This window comes from Stegodyphus dumicola, chromosome 10 (genome assembly GCF_044657685.1).
Source record: "Stegodyphus dumicola isolate Sdum_Otavi_A_Nest chromosome 10, ASM4465768v1".
Lineage (NCBI taxonomy): Eukaryota > Metazoa > Arthropoda > Arachnida > Araneae > Eresidae > Stegodyphus > Stegodyphus dumicola.
Genome location: NC_140777.1, coordinates 72537267 through 72558466, shown reverse-complemented (window position 1 = coordinate 72558466; position 21200 = coordinate 72537267). Strand labels below are relative to the sequence as shown.

General features: G+C 31.4%; 1 protein-coding gene across 1 annotated transcript in view; it reads right to left on the bottom strand.

Moving 5' to 3' along the window:
- Nucleotides 1-530: 530 nt before the first annotated feature.
- Nucleotides 531-21200, bottom strand: part of LOC118204549 (uncharacterized) — a 34396-nt gene continuing 13726 nt past the window's right edge. The window contains exon 3 of the mRNA XM_085826068.1: nucleotides 531-2968. Coding sequence (XP_085682194.1) covers nucleotides 2813-2968 — 156 coding nt within the window. The 3' untranslated portion in view covers nucleotides 531-2812. The remainder of the gene's footprint in view (nucleotides 2969-21200) is intronic.

Sequence of the window (21200 nt, the reverse complement as noted above, 5' to 3'; positions counted from 1 at the left end):
AATGTCAAAGGAGCTTTTTATAATGCGTAATCTATAAGATTTTAAAATTAAAAATAGCCATTTTATAACTTTAACTTCATAATGCAATTGAACTAGTATTAAGCTGAGGTATATATTGAAAATAATTTTTTTTTAACTTTGCAACTGTAAATTTTAATTCGCAAGAATTTCTTATATTTTCTCTAGAAACGAATTTAAAGCAGTCCTTTTAATTCTACAAACATGAACGAAAAACTGCCTAAAAATCTTAAATCCTATTTTAACGACATAATATCCTACCGTAAAGTACGTGTTTGTCATAAAAATAAACAAACATACAAAATTAATTCAGCAAAAAATCTTCTCAACAAAATTGATCATAAAACCGAATAATTTACTCTTATGATTTCTTGGCTTGAAAACGTAATTATAAACTGCTAAACTGCAGTCTGTGATCTTTTTCCCCATATCTGTGTTTTATGTAAACTTCACTTTAAAAACGTTATAAATGAAAACATTTTAGCTTTTACTTCAAAAGAAAAAAAAAAAAAAAAACCCTCATTATAAGCATACATTTATTTCTTTACATGAACATATTTTACAAGAAATACAAACTACACAAATATCAGAAACAAAATTCGATAAAAACATATGTCTATACAACATGAATTTACTTTAGAAATGTGCTTTTTCTCTTTTGAGAGATTAGCTACGACTGCTTAATACATACAGTTTATTTACAAATTAATACCTTATTATAGGATAAAGTTTTTAGGAGTATTTAGTTTCCATTATCTTCATCACTCTTTTTTTTAACAATATGTTTATCTACACTGATTGTTCGATACACCATTGACTTTCATAGTTCTATAATAAATTCGTATTGCAGATTGTAGTAGAAAACTGATAAGTTAGTACTTAATTTTGTAGTAAAATAAGGAATGGATAAATTCTTAAATAGGATTTTTGCTTTAACAGTATTTTTTTTATTCTGTCTTTCTTTTTAATTAAATATATTTATGAAATTAGTTTTAACTTCATAAAATTATTTTTAAAATGAAAGATTTAGCACCCACTAACTATTTTCTCATGTGCTTAGATACCAATTACAATTACCCTCCCCTCGAAATTGTTATCTGAAGACGGTATTTTAAAACAGAAATCGGCAATGTTGAATTGGTATTATAATTTTAACACGAAATCATAATTATTATTTTCAAAATTAAATGTTTTCATTTTTAATAATATGAAATTTACGTTTTCGGAGCTATTTTAGCTCAGTTCACTTTTACACAAATAAATTTAAATATAAGTGTTACTGTTATATTCGAAAAAAATGTAAATTTAAATTATCTTTTTCAAATCTTATTTTTTACAGAAATTAACCCTGCAAATACTGAGACTCATTTTTACATTAACAGTGATTATTTGGAACAAGAACGGCTCGTATATAAATTAACTGGTATTCTGTTATATTCTTAAATCTTAAAAGTGGTATTATAATGTAATATAAATTCTAAACTTTCTAGTTATAATATGTTTTTGAATTTCTGTTTTCGATATCCATAGCATTCTTTAAGCATCTATATTTAATACATATCTGTGAATAATTATTATTTTTGTATAATTATTTTCAGGAATTTAAAATTATTTTTATAACTAGGATTTTAGTAAAATTTTTATTTCCTAAGAAAAGACTTAAGTAATGGTTTATATATATATTTTTTTTGTTGCTTTTAGAAGTCGTATTTTAATTATAATTTAAACTTAAAATTTAAATATAATCAATGAACTTCATAATTAATTATCAGAATTTTTATCTATTTTATAACCTATGTAACTCTGACAGAAATTCAATTTGTAATATTCGAATTTCATAGTGGCCATTAAACTTAATTCGCATTAAATTGATACAAAAATAGGAAGTGTATGAATAACTTTTTCTTCTTTAACGAAATTTTAAATTTAAAGCAGTGTTAAAAGATACTTTATTTTTCATTTAATTGTAAGCCACCAAGTTGAACAGATAATTGAAATGTAAGTGAAATAGATGGATTAATGGCCATTAATACTTACATTGAAAACCTGATTTAGAATTTAGAATTTGAAGAAAAATTAATTAATTTTTTATTGGAGAAAATATCTCCATTTATTCTTTAAACCTGAATTTTTAATTTTTAAATAGAACATAAAGCTGTACGGAATTCTTACTCTTGTAAATACTAACAATAATAAACTTGTAAACTTGCTCCATTTGATAAGTTTCATAGGATATTATAAAATGCGTTATTTTTGGAATTTAAAAATATTAGAATAAGTTCCGGTCGTCTTAATCATGAAACGAAGTAAATCATAGTCTATAGAAAACAGTTGAACAAAATATTAAGATAAAATAAGCTTGAAAAACAATTTTTTAAACTAGTATTTGACAAAAATACTCTTCCCCCTCCCAAATGCTTTCTTTTAAAAGCTTGAAGAAACATGTGATGTAGAAATTCTATCAATTTCCTTGCTTTCATTTTCAAAACTTTCGAATTCTTTGCTTTTAAAACACACAAATTTCAAATGCATCGTATGCTATTTTAATTCCAGAGTTTTAAGCTCTTTATCCAGGAGGAAGAAATAAACTTAGGTATGATTATTCTGGGAACTGAGATTAACTAATGATATATTCCATCATTCTTACAATCTAGAAAATGAAGCAAGTTACAGTAATGAAGGATTTCTTTGAAGCAGAATTTCTTCAAAAACTGACTTATTTGTGCTACAAGATGAGGATGAAGTGGCAGTTTTATGATTTGTTTCCATTTGCGCAACACAAGCAGAATCACTTTCAGTCTGGAATTCGATCTGGCCAACAAGGATTTGCCCCATCACTGCTATCGTCGTTGTACCTTGGCTGATTAGAGACACGATCCTCTCGTCTGTGCCTTTCTTGTTCTTCTCGTTGTTGCTTCCGCCATTTGGCTCGTCGGTTTTTGAACCAAACCTAGAAAGAAATAGAACAGTAATGTGAGATGCTATTTAAAATATCTTTTGTTATCGGTTCCCAACAGAAAAATGACAAAATTTCTATAATAAGAGTATTTCTGAAGGGAACTGATATTTCACAAAACTCGTTTAATAGGAAATTTTCAGAACCAGATGCCTGGAAGCAGAGCAAGAATTTGCCTAATCAAAGGGGAAAATGTCGCTCTTTAAGCAAGAAATTGTGAATTTTATTCAACGACTTACAATTAGCATATTTAAAACTGGAGGAGAAATATTTTGCAGAAAAATATAAATGGGCGGTTTCTGCTAAATTAATCAAAGTGTGCAAATAACTGTAAACGTTAGTGTTTTAAATTTTGATATTCGTTTGTCCTTTTCTAAATGGAAAATAAAAAAATCCATCGAACACTTTTATCTAGAAACAAATCAGCCCAAGTAAAAACTTTTTATCACATCCCTCAACGGTATTTAGGTATGTAAATTTAGAAGAATGATCTGCATAAACTGCATAGATATAATTTAAAATATCATACTGAGCAATGGCTCTGAAGCAAAAGTGGTAATACCCTGAATAGCATAGTTATTATGGAGAAAACAACTTTGCGCTGCTTGCCAGTTAAAATTAAGGTTAATGCAAATAAATGCAAAACTATTTATGCTAATTTTGGGTTTAAACACTTTTATTATTTACTATGAATATCGCACCTTGTTTCAGACATAGTTCTAGATAAATTGGAAACTTGAAGCGCAGCATTATAGAAATAATTGTAAAAAGGGTAACCCCCCACACGTCATCTTCACCATGACGACCTTTATGAAGAATATTTTTCAAGAAGTATGTGTATAGACGTAGGATAAAAGTAGGTATTTAAATGTATATGTGAAATAGAGCACTACAGGATGAAGAATGACGTAAGTGACGCAGTATAGATTCTTTGAAGAGGGTTGTATCTTAATTAACATCGGGAATTAAAATAGCTGTTTCCAAATTAAATTAGAAATTGTCTTTCATATTTTATATCTTATACTCACACTCACATATATATTTGTAATAATAAAATTCCATAGTCAAGAATACACTTAAAATTCTAACTATATGTTCTTTTCATTTTTAATGGCGATGTTCTCTTATTTTGAAAGTACGTGGAATTAAATCCACAGCCCCGTAGTCAAGTTGTTTTTCCCGCCTTTTCTACACGTACAGTTTAGAATGTTCTGGAAATATTTCAAGCGAACTGGATTGGCTGACGAGGATGATGTCATTTCTTGGAAGCTCCGCCTTCCCAGAGGCTATAAAAAGACTCGCAAAAGGAATCTCGGGACTTTTTCTTTTAATGCAACGATGCAGTAAACTTCATACAAAAAGTTATTAGTAATTCTTTTTATTTACTCCGGATATCTGATTTTGTAACTGCTATTTCTACTGAATAATAATAAATGGATCCTTTGTTTTTTAAACTTATCGTCTGATTATTTAAGCTACGACTACATCTATATTTCTTCAACGATCTACTTATTCTGGACAAAATCTGATACATCACATATATATATATAGCTTTTATAACAAATATATTTATGTGCCTTATATTTTTCATTTAAGCTGAAGCCTAATTTGATTAAATAAACCTTTTGACTAAATAGACGACAATTTTCATAGAGGTAATAACTAAATTTTATGATATCACTATTTTATTTTAATCAGCGCAATTTTCGGAAGAAAATTTCTAATGATTTTGCACATATTATTTTCAAAACATTTCCAGTTCTGTTTTACTGATCTTCGCATTTGCTTCACTAATGAAGGGTATGGATTACAAACTCAACAGATATCAAAGAACATTTATTTTTGAAACAGCATGCGATAGCAAAAATTATTAAAATTTAATTAAATGAACCTACTATCCTTTCGAACACTAACTTCAAAATGAAACTCTTTCGAATGTATAAAAACATAAATAAAAGTAGTAATTTAAGTCCAGACAACCTCCACAGTTTAACCAAAGCGCACGACATTTTAATATTTGCCTATTATTTCTTTTTGATCAGCAACCTGTTAAGATCATTTTTTATTTAAATTGCAAAAAAGATATTAAAAAAAATCCGTCACGCAAATGAATGCGCTTTCCTTCGTTTTGGAATTCATTATTATAAGCGCTTTTACCGTAACTCCAGAAACTGTAAATTGCAGGAATAACTACCGTATCCCAAGTGATCAGATCTCAAGTACTAGAAGGTTTGTCTGTTCTTCCCCATCGAACAATGCAGCAAATATCGTTTAATTGTCCTGACATTCTCCTGTTGGGAGTCGGAAAATATTTTAATTATTATTCACTCTCTCCTTCAATGCCTTTCTATCGAATAGAGCGGCAAATTTATTCTGGAGGAATAGAGAGATCGGATGAAATGATCAGGATGAAAGGATGAAAGGGAGAGGGAGAAAACGTCACGCGCATTCATCCCGAGCGAAATGCTCATCGTCTCGGCCAATAAACGTCTAGGCAGGTTAGGCGGAGTTCGGAACAAAACCTCCTTCAAATACCCCGCGATGACGGAACTCGCTTTGCAGCCATACCACCATTTTGGAACACCGCGTTTAACAGATCTATCATTTTTGGAAGTAATCCCCAAGAACAATTCCAGCATATCTTTCATTATCAAATTTATTTTTCTTTTAATTATTATTTATAAATGAAAATAGTTTCATCCCCACATCGATTACGAAACTATTTTCATTTATAAATAGCAATAATAGGACATAATAATAAGCTGTTTGATTAAATCATTTTCGGTTCCTTGTTACATTTTGAAGAATTTGCTTGCAGCAAGTAACCCTAACTTAAATAGAGCCCCTATTATTTGAACTCATTTTCTGATCTCTGTGGATTTTAACTCCTGTATATTTTTAATCTGAATAAACAAGAGATGAATAGTTAGCTGTACAGGCAATCTAAATTTCATTCCAAACTGGCGCCAAGCAATCCATTTGGACAGTAAGAAAAATAATGATACTTTCACCTTTCCATGAGTTCCACCGGTCGAATAGCATTTTTTATAAGAATGATCGCTTTTTTTTTTTTTTAGGTTTAATTACCAGTGGAGAAAAAATGGTAATTTTTCTTCTTGTTTCAAAGCAGATATTATTTCACATGAAGTCATACTGTGAATGAACATGATTCAGATCAGAATCTTGGTATTATTGGAATCATTTCCTATTTGTTTTTGAACATATTTAAAGACTTCGTAATTTAACGGGTCTCAATCTAGTTGCAAAAATCATATCTATTTTCCTCGATTTCTTGTTCATTTCGAACTGATGATCTATCTCATAATCATCTGAAATTTGACAAGCAGGATTATTTACTTCGATATTTAATTCTCCATCTACATACAGAAATGCTAACTTTAAAAAAAAAAAAAAAAAAAAAAAAAAAAAAAAAAAAAAAAAAAAAAAAGTTATTATTATTGGCGGAGGAAAAAAGAGGCTTCTTTCGAAGTTAATTCTGTGTTGCAGTTTGATCATGAAATTGGAGAGTTGTGATAGTTAATCAGATAATCTATGCTTTGAACCCCACAGTTAAATCCTTATCATCGAAACTTTTTTAGGTAGATTGAAGCTGGAATAATGTGGTTAAGAAAGCGCATAATCTTTTATTAAAATATATCTATGCACAACATGTGAGCACATGTTCTGAAAAAGATAATAAATCAATTGTATGGATGAGGAATGTACTGGAGTAATAAATCCTCCAAATCATAGAGGATAAATTCACAGGGTGTGTTAAGTGCGAAGATAAAAGATGAGTTCCGTACCTTGCGGTAAGGGATAAGTAAATAAATGCGATAAAGATAATAAATCAATTGTATGGATGAGGAATGTACTGGAGTAATAAATCCTCCAAATCATAGAGGATAAATTCACAGGGTGTGTTAAGTGCGAAGATAAAAGATGAGTTCCGTACCTTGCGATAAGGGATAAGTTATTTTCGGTTAACAGTTTCTAGGAACACTGTGAAAATAAAAGGGTTATACACATACTTTTTGAGTTATATTTATTTTTGTGCAATATTGCGTTTTTATTATTAATATTAATAATGAACGGTTAAATATTACCATTCAACTATTAATGAATTTGTAATTTTACTTCTAATTAATCTCATGTTAAAGTATGTACTCGTTTTTATATGATTTTAATATACTGCGGGTAAAACAAACATTTCGTTGATTTCGTTGAGGTATATTTTTCTCCTCGTTTATTAATATTATCGAAACAGCTGAAGACAAAAGTACATACTCTCTTTCTCTCTCTATATATATGTGTGTGTAATTAATATTGGTTAATATCACCAAACAACTGAAGAGCGATGCGTAATTTGTAGTAGTATTTTTAATAATGGAAAGTTTCCAGATTAATACTGAGAAGCCAACTGGGCAAAAGTCTACACCAATGCAAATACTGCAGTAAAAGACTGACGTAGAATGGTGCAGCCTTAAAGAAGGAACATACTTCAATTGAAGATTAGAAATTGAAACGTCTGTTTTCAATTTGTTCCAATTAAGTTTAATTTGTTAATAAATTTCCTTCATATTTTTATGCCTTACCTGTTCCCCGCCTTCAAGAAGAAAAAAGCTTAGCGACAGAGAAGTCTTTTTAAAGAAGAAACATTAAAGCAGTAACAAATAAAGAGAAATTAAAATCTTAAAAATTTGACTAATATAATTAATTAATTCTAAAGTTTTAAGATAAGGTTTGTTGAAGATAAATGTAATTTTTAGAGCCCTATTAAATTTTTTAGTATTTCAATCCACTGTTTTAGAGTCCACATAATCATAATTCTTCAGGAAAGATTGTTGTTCTTATTGAGTATCACAAATAAAAATTTTTACATAACCATTACTTACTAAAACTAGATGTAACACATATAAAAATTTATAACACTCATTTTCATAGCGATAAATTACATTTTGAAATCATAAATATAGGAGTAACATTGCAGAAATTATAGTTTCACTGTTATTATCTTTCATTTTCAATTCCTTATTTTACTACATTGAAAGGCCCCACAGTACTTCTAAATAAACATTTCTATCAATAGGGTATATCCACTTGAGTAACTGGTGTGTTTGTTCTGCACCAGTGGCCAGAGGTTGCTATGGCAGTTACTGAAAAAGGCTTGTATAAGGAAACAGACCTTTGTGATCTGCACTAATACATAATAAAAAAATACATGGAACAATAATAATAATTCATAAAGCATGGCACTCAAACATAAAATGATTTCAACATTATCTTACATGAGGAGAGCGAAAGGAACTTTCATCAGAGGTAATAACAGGCCTCTGTTTTTGAACCAGTACTCTCTCAACGTACGCTATATCTAACACGGAATCGTCTATAAATTTTAACACTGATTTTCCATAATTTCGTATTACTTATTTGCATTAATTTCATTTTTTAATTACATTACTTAAAATCAGTTTTATTATAATTATTCAATTTCTAAAATTATTTATGTTTTTATATTCATTATAACAATATTCACTACCAAAATGTTAAATATTTTTATAGTATACTCAAGAACACTATTTTATATTCATTTTATGTAGTAGAATTCAAAATTATTTCAGTTTTTTTTTTATTCACTTCATGCTCAGAAGAATTATAAAATTCTTAGCATTAATTCAAACATTTTAAAAATAATTTAAAAAATACAATGATTAATAACATCACAATTTAATAATCTTTCCTGAAAAAAAAATTTAAATCCTTTATTTAATTAATTCAAAAACAGTTTTTTTAATTTATATTTTTAATACCATAAAACTTTTAATCTTCTAATTTCATGAAATAATGTTATACTTTTAATCCAATATAAGAAGAAATAGTATTACGCTTTTAAATTTCGAAATAACATTAATTATTTAATTTGTTTATAGTTATGAAAAAATTAAAGGCACTCTTCTAGCAAAAAATATAAATAAAAATGCACCAACAAAATTAATAAATGCGAAAGCATTAAATGAAAATATAAGCATACTTATGTTTTCATTCTTTGAACAAACACTATGTTTTATGTCTTCTCAAAACGATCAAATTTTAATTAAATACTTCATGTAAAAATTTTTAATGAAACACTTCATGCAAAATTTAAAACCCACTGCAGCAGCAGTAATTATGTTTTCATGAAAAAACAGTAGTTTCATGCACTTTGACTGAAAGAAAATACGTTTAATTATAGATAAAACATCTAGAAAGCCGTATATTAAACCAGAAATGGATGAAAAGCATTTCCTGGAGTTCAAGACGTGCGGAGTAAATGACCTTTGATGACCTCTGTTAATTTAGGATACCAAAACGGAAGTGTACGAAAGTATCTCACATATGGTAGTTGAAAGCACATTTTATAAATAGAAACAGAGGACAGGAATGCTGAATCTTTTGCAGTTGATTTGAAATACTCCTGTTGAGTTTGAATCACTCATTAACTGCAAAGCAGTAATTAAATTGCAAGGTGCTATAATGTTGTTGATTTAAAATTTCAGTGATGAATTTTTCCATTGGTGTACCCACACTTAACGACATTCTGTCGACTATTAAGTAACTCTTTCCCAGAAGATGTATACTATGCAGACCTCTGCCCAGTCGCTGCTCAGGATTAAAACGAAGACTTTCAAAGCTTATAAATACTACTGCTATTATTACGCATCCTTGAAGAGGGGATGTAGTTCAATTGAAAATTAGAAATTTAAAGCTCTGTTATCAATTTGTCCCAATTAAGGTTAATTTATTAATAAATTCCCGTCATATTTTTATAGCTTACATATATATATATATAAAACATATATAACTTGCATATATGTAACATTTACGAATATATATATGTGAAATATAAAAATACGGAAGAACATTTCTAATAAGTTACTAACTTAATTGTCAATAGCCCTTTTAGTTCCTGGTTTTGTTTTGGCTACGTACCCTTTCAAAGAATCTGTAGTGCTGTAATTACGTCATTAATTTATCTGCAATGACCTGCAATGCGAAAGCTCCGGCCCAGTCGCTGTTCAGAATTCAAACAAACGATTCCGAGCTTATTTGTAAGGCTTTCCTGAAGTGCGCATTCAATTTTCCCCCCTCTTCTTATCAGACTTGTATCTCGCTCTTATGTTATATTGTTCGTTTTTTCAAAATGTAATAAATGTATATAGAACTGTAGAGTGCAGATAATATTCATTTGTAGTGGAGTGATTTTTAATGGCAATGTGCTTCTGAAGAATTATTTTGTTCAGAAATAATATGTGTTATCGTCACAACGATTACATCTGTTTGGAGCTATGTAGATATGCGTTACCAGTTCATCATTCCATCTACTTTCTTCTAACATCACTCCAGCCACGATTGAGAAATAATTTGTACCTATTCAGTTTGAAGTATAATCTTGCGCATTTGCCTCAGAAATAATATTTAATTTAATAAAGTTATAGAGAATTTAAAAGAAATAATCTCCTAAGAAATTCAAAGGGAAATTTAGAATGCAGATGTGCAGTATTGTGTTAAAAATAATTGGTAATTTAGAAGGCTAATATTCACTACTGCGGTAATAATTAATTGGAATTTATAAATAAATACACTGGACTATATTTATACTGTTGAAATCTGTGCGGGTCTGTCTGTTTGTTTGTTTGTTTGTGGCATTATCTTCTCCAGAGTGGCGGGGAGTTGAATTTCGAGAGAGGTACCCCCAGAATTCCAAAAATTCGTGAGAAGACATTTCGACCACATTCATCTTTGTACGACGTTAATTAGCGAAAGATATTGATTAAAAACTCAGAAAAACGCTACCTTTCGCCCTTCATTTTTCTTCATCTCGCTTTTATTTCTATAATAAGTAAATAACTTTTATAAGTAGAGGGATCGGAGAAACGTATAAAATGTTAGATATCATAATTTTTTTTTAAAATTGATTTCTTTAAATTTAAATTCTATTAAATTATTTCTTTAAACTAAATTGCCAAAATATGGTAGTTTGCATTATTTAAAACATTTCCCTATGTTCTGTCTACGACCAATGGTTGCGAAAATAAAATCCGGGTAAAGAATTTTGTGAACAAGATGTGAATATATCCACACGCACAACATAGAGAGAAAAAGGTGGAGGAAATGCAATAAATTTATTTTGTCCGTAAATAAATATATATTTTTAAAGAGTTTTTCAACCGAAAGGAGTGTTAGCAAAGAAGGCTATTAGCTCCGAAACGGCATTTTGCGTTGGTTCACTATAAACGGCATATCACTTTTTTAAATTATTGACACCAAATATTATCGCCCCGTATTATACTTAAAGAAATTAAATAAAGGAGAATATGCATGACTGTATGCATATTTCTAGCGTTCAGAAAAAAACAACAATACCTACAGCCATCAAATTTTGAATAGCGTAGTCCTCCACCCGAACATGGGCACCTGGAAGCCCTAAATTTGAATTTTCAATTTATTTTATTATCTATTTCATATTTTGTAAACTTTTAAAGAATTTTTGATTAACAAACTCAACGATTTCAAAGCGAGCAATGGCAACACTGTACGGAAAAAATATTTTTAATCTACAGCACACGACACTGTCTGTCAGAAATTCTAAAGCTGTGATATTTTTAAATATTTTGTGATATTGATGTTGAATTGAATTTTATGTCGTTTAAGTGCGATGAATATTATATTTAATAAATAAAGGTAACACACAATACGTTAAAGAAACGCCACTATGAAAGTTTTCAGATTTTTAAAAATTTTTGTATTTAATATTTTTTTCCCCCTAAATTTCATGTTCTTCCAATAGACTCTATCATTAAGCCTCAGAATTAGGTATCGCCATTTTCCCTTTCAGGAAAAGATTCAAGTTCGAACAAAATCATGTCCTATTAAATTAAGAAGTTGTTAATTTTAAAGTAAGAAATGTTAAATATATTCGACAGAACGTTAAAATCTTCCATTTTTCTTACGGTCAGCAATACTAAAATAAATCGTTTGGATTTAATTTTGGAAATATATATTTAGAAAAGAGCAATTGCGAATCAAGTTGATTGTATAAAAAGAGAATGTTATCACAGCCTTCGCTGTTATTATTGGAAAACACCTCATTCCCATTCATTTGTAAGTGAATTTTCAGTGAATGAGAGCTTACAAATATTTCTCGTTATCGTGTGAAGATTTCTTATTATAATAAAAATAGGATTAAGCATTTCTCACAGTGTTAAAAATATCGTAGGAATGCATGAGTATATTTTCCTCATAATACTATTACAAAATGTATTTAAATTATTTTGGTTGCTGCATATCATTATTAGTCCAAAGGGATTTGAATCCCGAAGGACTATTAGTTTCGTTTTGGCATTTTGCGTCGGACTCATAAATGTCGGTTCACTTTTCAAACTGTTGCCACAAAATGTTAGAGTCCTGCATTATATTTGAAGAAATTAAATAATGAAAAATCTGCATAAATGTATGTATATTTCTCGTATTGTGATAAAACAACGGTACATAGAGTCATCGAATTTTGAATAACGTAATCCTCCAACGATTATGAGCATGTGGAAGACCAAATTTGAAATTTGAAATTTGTTTTATGATCGATTTCCTATTTTTTAAAACTTTGACGAATTTTTGATTAACAAACTCAAGGATTTCAAAGCGAGCAATGGCAACGTTGTGCAGAAAAAACATTTTTATCTCCAGCGCGTGAGTCTCTGTATCGGAAATTCTAAAGATATGCTAGTTTTAAAACTATTTTGCGATATTGCTGTTGCAATGGATCTTAAGGGTTTAAGTGCGAGGAACATAATATTTAATAAAGAAAGGTAACACACAAAATGTTAAAAAACGCCCCTTTGGACGTAATTTAAAATCTGGAACATTTCAGATTTTATTTTTTTCGGTGTTAAAATATTATTTATCATCATTAAAAAGATCAGAAAAATCGGTTTCTCATTTCGCATTGCAAATATACAAGTTCACGCAGTTTTAGATGTTAAGCTGAAAGCTAAATTTAAAAGATTAAAATGCAGTTCCCTTTCTGGATCTTCATCTTTAAAAACACACAGGCTTGGAAGACTATTTAGTTTATAAAGCACCAACATGCGTAAGTATAAATATAATACATTTAGGATTTTCTTCACAATATAACCTCTCTTTTTTGCACTTTTTACAACACTAGTTTTAATTTTAAATTGGGGTACTACTTAAAATACTTTCTTTTATTGTCAATTTATGGCTTTTCATCCCACTATTACTAATTAATTTCGCACTTGCACTTTTTATTTCCTGATTTATTAGCAAGTAAAAAAAATAAATAAAGTTTTCAGATTTTACATTACGCTCAAAGGGGCATTTTTTTAACGTTTTGTGTGTTACCTTTATTTATTACATATCACGTTCTTCGCACTTAAAGCATAAAATTCAACTCAACAGCAACATCGCAAAATAATTTTGAAATGAGCATATTTTTAGAATTTCCGATACACAGTCTCGCGCGCTAGAGATAAAAATGTATTTTTTTTCCATACAGTGTTGCCATCGCTCGCTTTGAAATCATTGAGTTTGTTAATCAAAAATTCGTTAAAGTGTTACAAAATATGAAATCGATAATAAAAAAAAATTTCAAATAACAAATTAGGGCTTCCAGATGCTCAAATTCGGTGGAACATTACGTTATTCGAATTGGATAGCTCTAGGTATCGTTGTTTTATCACAGTGCGAGAAACATACACACATTTATGCAGATTCTTTATTATATAATTTTTTTTTTTTTAAATATAACACAGGGCGATAGTATTTAGTGGCAACAATTTTAAAAGTGAAACAGCCATTTAATGTTTGCGACGCAAAATGCCAAAACGAAAGTAATAGTCGTTCTTAGCTAACGCCCTTTGGGCTAAAGAAACACAGTGTTGCCTTTTGTGCATCATAACATGTTTTTAAAAGAATTTTTTCATAGATAAAATCATTATCAACACTTCATGCTGTTCACATAATTTTTCACAGAATGTTTATACCATTGACCAAGTTTAGTGAATCTCAGAGTAAAAAAAAAAAAAAAAAAAAAAAAAAAAAAAAAAAAAAGAGAGAGAGAGAGAGAGAAGAGAAATCTAAACAGTTTCACATTTATTGGTAGAGAAATTTTAGACTTCCCAAAACAGCAAGCATTTGATACAGAGAGAGTGTTTTACACAAGGTTTCTGACGTTTTTGATACTTATACGAGTACGAGACGACAAATAGCTGCATAGATAAAAGTACAGAGAGCATCGAACATATATCGGTCTTTTCATATTATCACAGTCCCATAATATGAAGACATCATACTACGATTATTTTATACCACTGAGTAAAATTTTCAGAGATGAGAGAGGAAGTAGTTGTTTTGCATTGACTCATTTGGTCTTGAAGAACTTAATAAATTAGTGTTTGAGCATAGATATCCTATGAAAAAAATTCTACAAAAATTAGTGGCAAAGTATTTAAAATATATACTTATTATGCTAAATCAGTTATAAATAAACATCTTACAGAAGAATTCTTTGCAATGGTATAGAATTTAATAAAAGATATTCTTATTCAAATTGACATACGTAGATACTTAGAGCAGATATTGTGAGTAGTTATCTATAATAATAATTTGAAAGTAAAAATTTGAAAATAATTTTAATAAATGTGATTTCCTGCTTTCAAGCCAATTTTCAACGCTCGTTATCAAATTTTGAGACATACAAAAAAGTAAAAATAAATCTAAAGTTTCCTCCCCCCGTGGTGGGTGAATGAAAATAATTTTGAAAATTGTGATTATATTATCTTCCAATATAATATGATTTTAGATGAAGAAATCAAAGATATAGGTTTCACTAGCTAAGCTTGTGTAACATTTCATAAGTTTGATATGTCAGAGGTCATAAATTTAAATGATAATTGAAGCAAGCCGTTAGAATGGCTTCAAACAGTGTACGGTGCTGCTATAGCTAGAAGTTTGTGTTACTGTTTTGCACATCCTACTAGACTAGAAGTGAGTTATCGTTTAGTCTGAAAGAAAGCACTAAGTCTTAAGAAGGTTAAAATAACCTTTTATTTAACTCTTAAATGATCAAAAAGTCATTGCTTGTGCGACAGACGAACCTTCGCTACTTACGAATATTTAAATTAACATAAAATAAAGTTTAGTTCAAATGTAAGGTAGTCTGAGATTACAATATAAAATAAACTACTTAAGCTGGCTTAAGACAATTCGTACTTTACGTATTTTAAACGATAACTAAAAAGACGCTAAAGCCGGAAATAAACTTACGCAGAGATGGCGATAATACCTAACTGGTTCAGGTTTTAGTGCAGCGGACACCCATTGTTTAACCATTGGCAATGTGATAATACCTAACAGCAAGATATGTTACCAGAAGTTCTGTTCTAAACAAGTTACGCTGGTTAGCAGCGTATACCGTACAGATGGTACGACTTGTTAAGGCTCATATGGGACAGTGCCGCGAGGTGCTCATGACAGTAGTGATTTTTGAACCATGGTTCTCGAAGAGAGAGGTGATGAAGAGTGATCTATTATAAACAAACAAACCCTCTGCTTAAATACACATATAACAAATTTGAATTCTGGTGAGGACTACTGAAAAGAGAAGTTGTAGTAAAGGTCAAATCATAATAATTAACATAAAACTTTATAATTATAATCATAGCATGGCCCAAGCGATAGGTAATAGAAAACGAGAATGCAGTAGTATACTTTGCTATGACGGACTTACTGCCAAAAGAAACAGGCGGAGCGCAGCCTCAGACCTGTCTCGTCAGCTGTCTTCAGCCACTGGTGCGACAATTTCAAGGCAGACCGTGTACAGACGCTTAGGCAGATTGGTGTATATGCTCGTAGACCTGTCAGATGCGTTCCACTTACTGCAACTCACTGTCGCCTGCGGTTAGCCTGGAGTAGAGAGCATGCATTGTGGACACCGCAACAGTGGGCTTGTGTGATGTTTTCCGACGAGTCCAGGTTTAGCTTGCAGTCTGATTCTCGCCGGACTTTCATATGGAGAGCTTCAGGTACCCGTTACCATCAAGAAAACATCATTGAACGACACCGTTACGGTGGTGCAGGAGTGCTCGTTTGGAGTGGAATTATTCTGGGTTCCAGAACTGACTCGCATGTTCGAATTGGAACCATGACAAGCCAAATCTATCGGGACGTCATTCTGGAACAACACGTACGTTTGTTTCGGGGCGCCATGGGCGAACAATTTGTGTTTATGGATGACAACGCCCGTCCTCACCGTGCAAACATAGTAAGCGAATGCCTTGAATCGGAGGTTATCACCCGTATGGACTGGCCAGCATTCTCACCGGACTTGAATCCAGTAGAGCACGTGTGGGATATGCTTGGCCGACTAGTTGCAGCCCATCAGCCTCCTCCTACATGTCTACCGGAACTTCGGAGAGCATTGCTCTTTGAGTGGTGTAATGTCCCCCAAGATCAGATCGATAATTTGATACTCAGCATGCCTAGGCATTGTACGGACTGTATTGCATCGTCTGTGAGACATATAATGTATTAACAATCATACCAACCATGTAATATTGGTTTTTTGTAAATAGGTGTTTTTTGTAATTTGCTCCAGGGAGAAAAATCGCTAATTTTTTTTAATAATATCAAACATATAGCACCTTTTTTTTTTTTTTTTGCTCTTTACCTTTTGTTTAATAAAGAAGCTTTACAAATTAGTCAAATTTGTTTTGCTTCTAACTCTTCCCTTGCCTGATTTTGTATTATCCTTAATTTATGGACATGAGTGTACATGAATTATTTGGCGGATAACTACGTGTTGTATTTGGTACACAAATGCGGTTGGAATACAATCCTAATTGCAATACAATCCTTTTAGTTGCAGAATTTGCTCCTTATGTAGGTATTACATATGGCTCAGGATATAATTGGCACCAAATTAGATGGAGGTCCAGACTGGAAATTTCTTTGCCCAGTATGGTTCACTCTGGAGATTTAGATACGGTGCTATTTCAGGAATATATAAGCTAGTTTTCGTTGTTTTTAAGGGAAAAAAATAATAATGGGGAAGGAATTAAAGGAGGATTTGGGGGCGTTTTAAATTTTGGATCTTTAGATCTAGGCCATTTTGGGTTGATATCCTTAAGACCAAAGCATGGCGGAAGATGGATTCGAACAGCCTGAAATACGAAGAAAACAAAATGGTGATGGCGACATTAATAAACTAGCTTTTTACGAGTGTAAGAGCGAGAGAAAACTTAAATTATTAACAATGCGGCAAAGATTTACATCCTTATAGACACAAAATCTTTACAGTACAGTTTTGTTTCCGTCTACTTTCGAGTTCATCAGTAATTACGCATGGTTCTGCTATATCTAGAAACTTAACTCAGCGGTCTGCAGGCCCTATTAGACTGGCAAGCGAATTATCGCTCTAGCTTGAATTCAAGTAACGAAGTTTTAGAAAGGTTAGAATAATCTTTTTCAATAAAAGAGTTAGAATAACCTTTTATTGAACTCTCTAAAATAACAAGAGGCAGGCACCACTTTGTACTACAGAATATAGCTCCGCTATTTGCGAGTATTTAAAATGACGTTAAGATGAAGTATGAATTAAAGTAACGTAGTGTGTGACTACGCACAATATGTACTCAAGTTAGTTCAAGTAATTAACGGCGCATATTTAAACTTCGGCTAGCAAAGTGCCTAAAGGCAGAATAAATCTCTGTCAGAGCTGGCGATAGTATGTAACTGCAGTCCGAGGCTGCCAGGACTTCTAACTCTGAAAGATTCAAACTCTCGGTTTAAATACATAACGGCTAATTTGTATTCTGATAGAACTACGGGATGAAGAATTTAAACCAACGATTCAAATCCTAATAACTTGTTAATCAATGCCTTCTGCAGTTATACACATTGGGCGTTTTAGAAAGCATTTGCTGATGATTTCCAGTCACTTTATTTGTTCATTTAATCTGCGCTCTGAAAACTTGTTATCTCAATACCAGAACAACAATTGAAACTGGAAGCGGCTGATCTCTGCTGTTGAGCGGAAATGCAATCATCAGCAATGTTATGGATCCCTTTGTGTAGAGACCGACATAGAGCAGTCCTGTGGTGTCCCAAGATGTCGGACCTCCTTTCAGGGAACCGCACGTTGGAGAGGAGAATGTCACGAGCAGGTGCCACTTGACGGCGCCTCCCTGACTTCACCACTTCAAAGTCTATTTCGCGGGGCACTGTTTTAGAATAATGCGTCTCCATTTTTTCCTCACTCTCTTCTAAAAGCGATATATCGAGCCTCAGCGTGGAAAAGAATTCCATCGCCTATAAATTTCTGATCAGAGAATGGACTTCCGAAATGCTTTTAAGTGTTAATTAAAAGTTGTCTTTTTCACCTTGTTCTCTCACAGGAGAGAAAAGAAGACTGGTGATGATCACGATGATTTTTTATCACCCCGCCTGCTCTCCTTGTGAACGTTAAGTGATCGCAAATAAACCTTGGTATATGTGAGTAAATTTTTCGTTATTTTCTATTGGAGGGATACGTAAAATTTCTTCCTTATCTTTTATTGGAGGGATAAGATTAGTAAAATAGGAGTTTATTAAAAAATATCAAAACTTTGTACACAATAGAAACGTTTACAAGGAATGAGCTACATATTTGAAAACCGATATATAAGTTTTAACAAAGGAAAGAACTGCGTTGAAATGATGCATTTGAACTTTTTTTTACTATGCATTAATTTAAACTCTATGCCTATGTAGGCAGTTTAATATAGGAAGACTCAAAACCCGTTCACTTTCTGAAGAGTTATGAATATTTTGCATTTTTACAGAACCGCATCAGGTAGCTAACTTGTTCGAAGGGCGTTTTCCAAAATGCTTGTTATATGTTTGAAGTTATGAAATTTTTTTATTGGATTGCACTCACACTTAAATATAATCACTACAAAAGCGATAAAAACTCATTATTTTGTGAAATTTTTACAAAAAACTAAATATTTTATATCGAAATCAACAAAAACATCAACCATCACTGATAAGAAAATAATGATAATAAAAACATATTTCTGATTTTATTTTATATATCATAAGCATACATAAAGTAGGATAATTGAAAAATATTGATTCACTAGTAATGTATGGCCAAATATATTAGTGATCACTCAAAAATTTTAAACAAAATGCATACACAGGAAAAATTATATAATTTAAATTCTATAAGGCTAATTTTTTAACTTTTACTCTGCATTATCCCCCCTCCGGAGGTTGACGTAGAGAACTCTGCGAAGTTACTGGCTAGGATCTGTACTTAGGCAGTCTCGGCTACGGGAATATACAAATTACGAACCTAGTGGTTCTAAAGACCGCGGAAAGATCACTTATTGGTCGGTTTGTGGGTCTGGTACGTCCTAAAACTAGTTTGTCGTCTATCAAAAAAACTGGTTTATCTCCAATTCTTATCAACATATAAAAAAAAAAAAAAAAAAGCGTGGGGAGGGGGATAAAAGAAAACTTGTTTTTGATAGCTAAGAATACGTTTTTGATAGCTAAGAATTTGATAGCTTTTTCGCATATACATAATTGTTCTCTGAAATTATAAGGTATTTTCTTTCTCCTTTCCGCTTGCCTTTGGGGTGTAACTGATAGTACGTCCGACGCGTATTCGAGAGATCCGAAGTTCGAATCCCGGCGAACGTTGTGTGCATTTCCCATATCCCTGCATCCATATTACCCAATGACTCCAAAAGTGGCGACCGAACTAAAAGGCGAGGATAATAATTCGTCATCATCCGGGTTGCGTAATGGCAAACTGCACATTCAGTTGATCAATGTTAAACGAATTTCGTATGCTGCGCATGCCCAGAAGAGAATTCGACGTATTACGACTTACGGTACAATTTTAAAAGAAGATAAATACGGTGTGTGGTTGATATTTTGTTATCTGGGCGTAAAGAGTTCGGGGTTTTAAAACTTGTTAGTTTGTATGTTCCTTTATTACTTAGAGGATAACTATCGATTGTAAACTAGTCAAAGTTTTGTTTAAGAATGATTACAAAACAGGAATCATACTGGATATATTAGCTGAATCTTTATTGATATACTTGTGAAGAGTAAAAGCAATTGCATAAGGTAAATAACTATATGTTCCATTCGTATATACTTTAACAAATTAAAGAATAAATCCAGTTTAAATTGCTGAATTAAAGTTAACGAAATTATTATAAACAACTGATATTAAATATAACGTTTATGAACAAAATAAACCAAAATGAAATGAAACAGAAGCAAATGCATTAAGCACAAATAAATTTCGGTAGTATTGTAATTGTAAATAGTCGATAAGACCTACATGGTGAACAGGCTTGTGTAATGGTTGCTTATGCTTAGTCCCCAGTACTTCCTGCCACGCCAACGGTACACAACTGCGCCAACGGTACACAACACAAATGCGCAGTAAACGAAATTCGTTAACATTGATCAACTCAATGTGCGGTTTGCCATTACGAATCCGGGTTTGGCGAATGGGTCACTTCATCCCCAGTCGTTTTTTTAAAAGGGAAGGTATATAAGGCATTTTCTCCCTCTCTTTTGCGTGCCTTAGTGGTGTAACTGGAAGCACGTCGGTCGCACAATCGGGAGGTCTGAAGTTGAAATCCCGGCAAGGGCAAAGTGCGTTTTTCCTGTTCCTGCATCGATATTACTTAATGACTCTGGAACATGCATAAAAAGATGTTCAGTTTTGCATTAGATATGTATGTGTGTAATTTTTCAAGAGATGATAGGAACGACAAGTTTTATCTAATCCATATCTTAAAAAATTTTCGAATCTTTTGAATCCCAGATCTTTCGAATACTAGCAGAGTTTAATGGCAAACAAAAATTTAAGAACGCATTTTTCAAAAGTACACTTATTTATCAAATTAATGGAAATTAAATTTACTAAACAAAGAAAATAGTTTAAACTTTTGAATCTTAAAATACATATTATCAACAAAAGTTGAAAAACATTATTTGAATATCAATGCAAAATTTTAAATCAAAGGAAAAGGGAGAGTATTATTAAATGATATTTTTATTATCAAGTGTTAATTCAGTTAAACTTTAAACTCTGGAGCTCTGAATTCGCATAAATAACTTACAGTATGTCTCTAAGGGCCGCTACGAGGCGATATTTATGATCTAG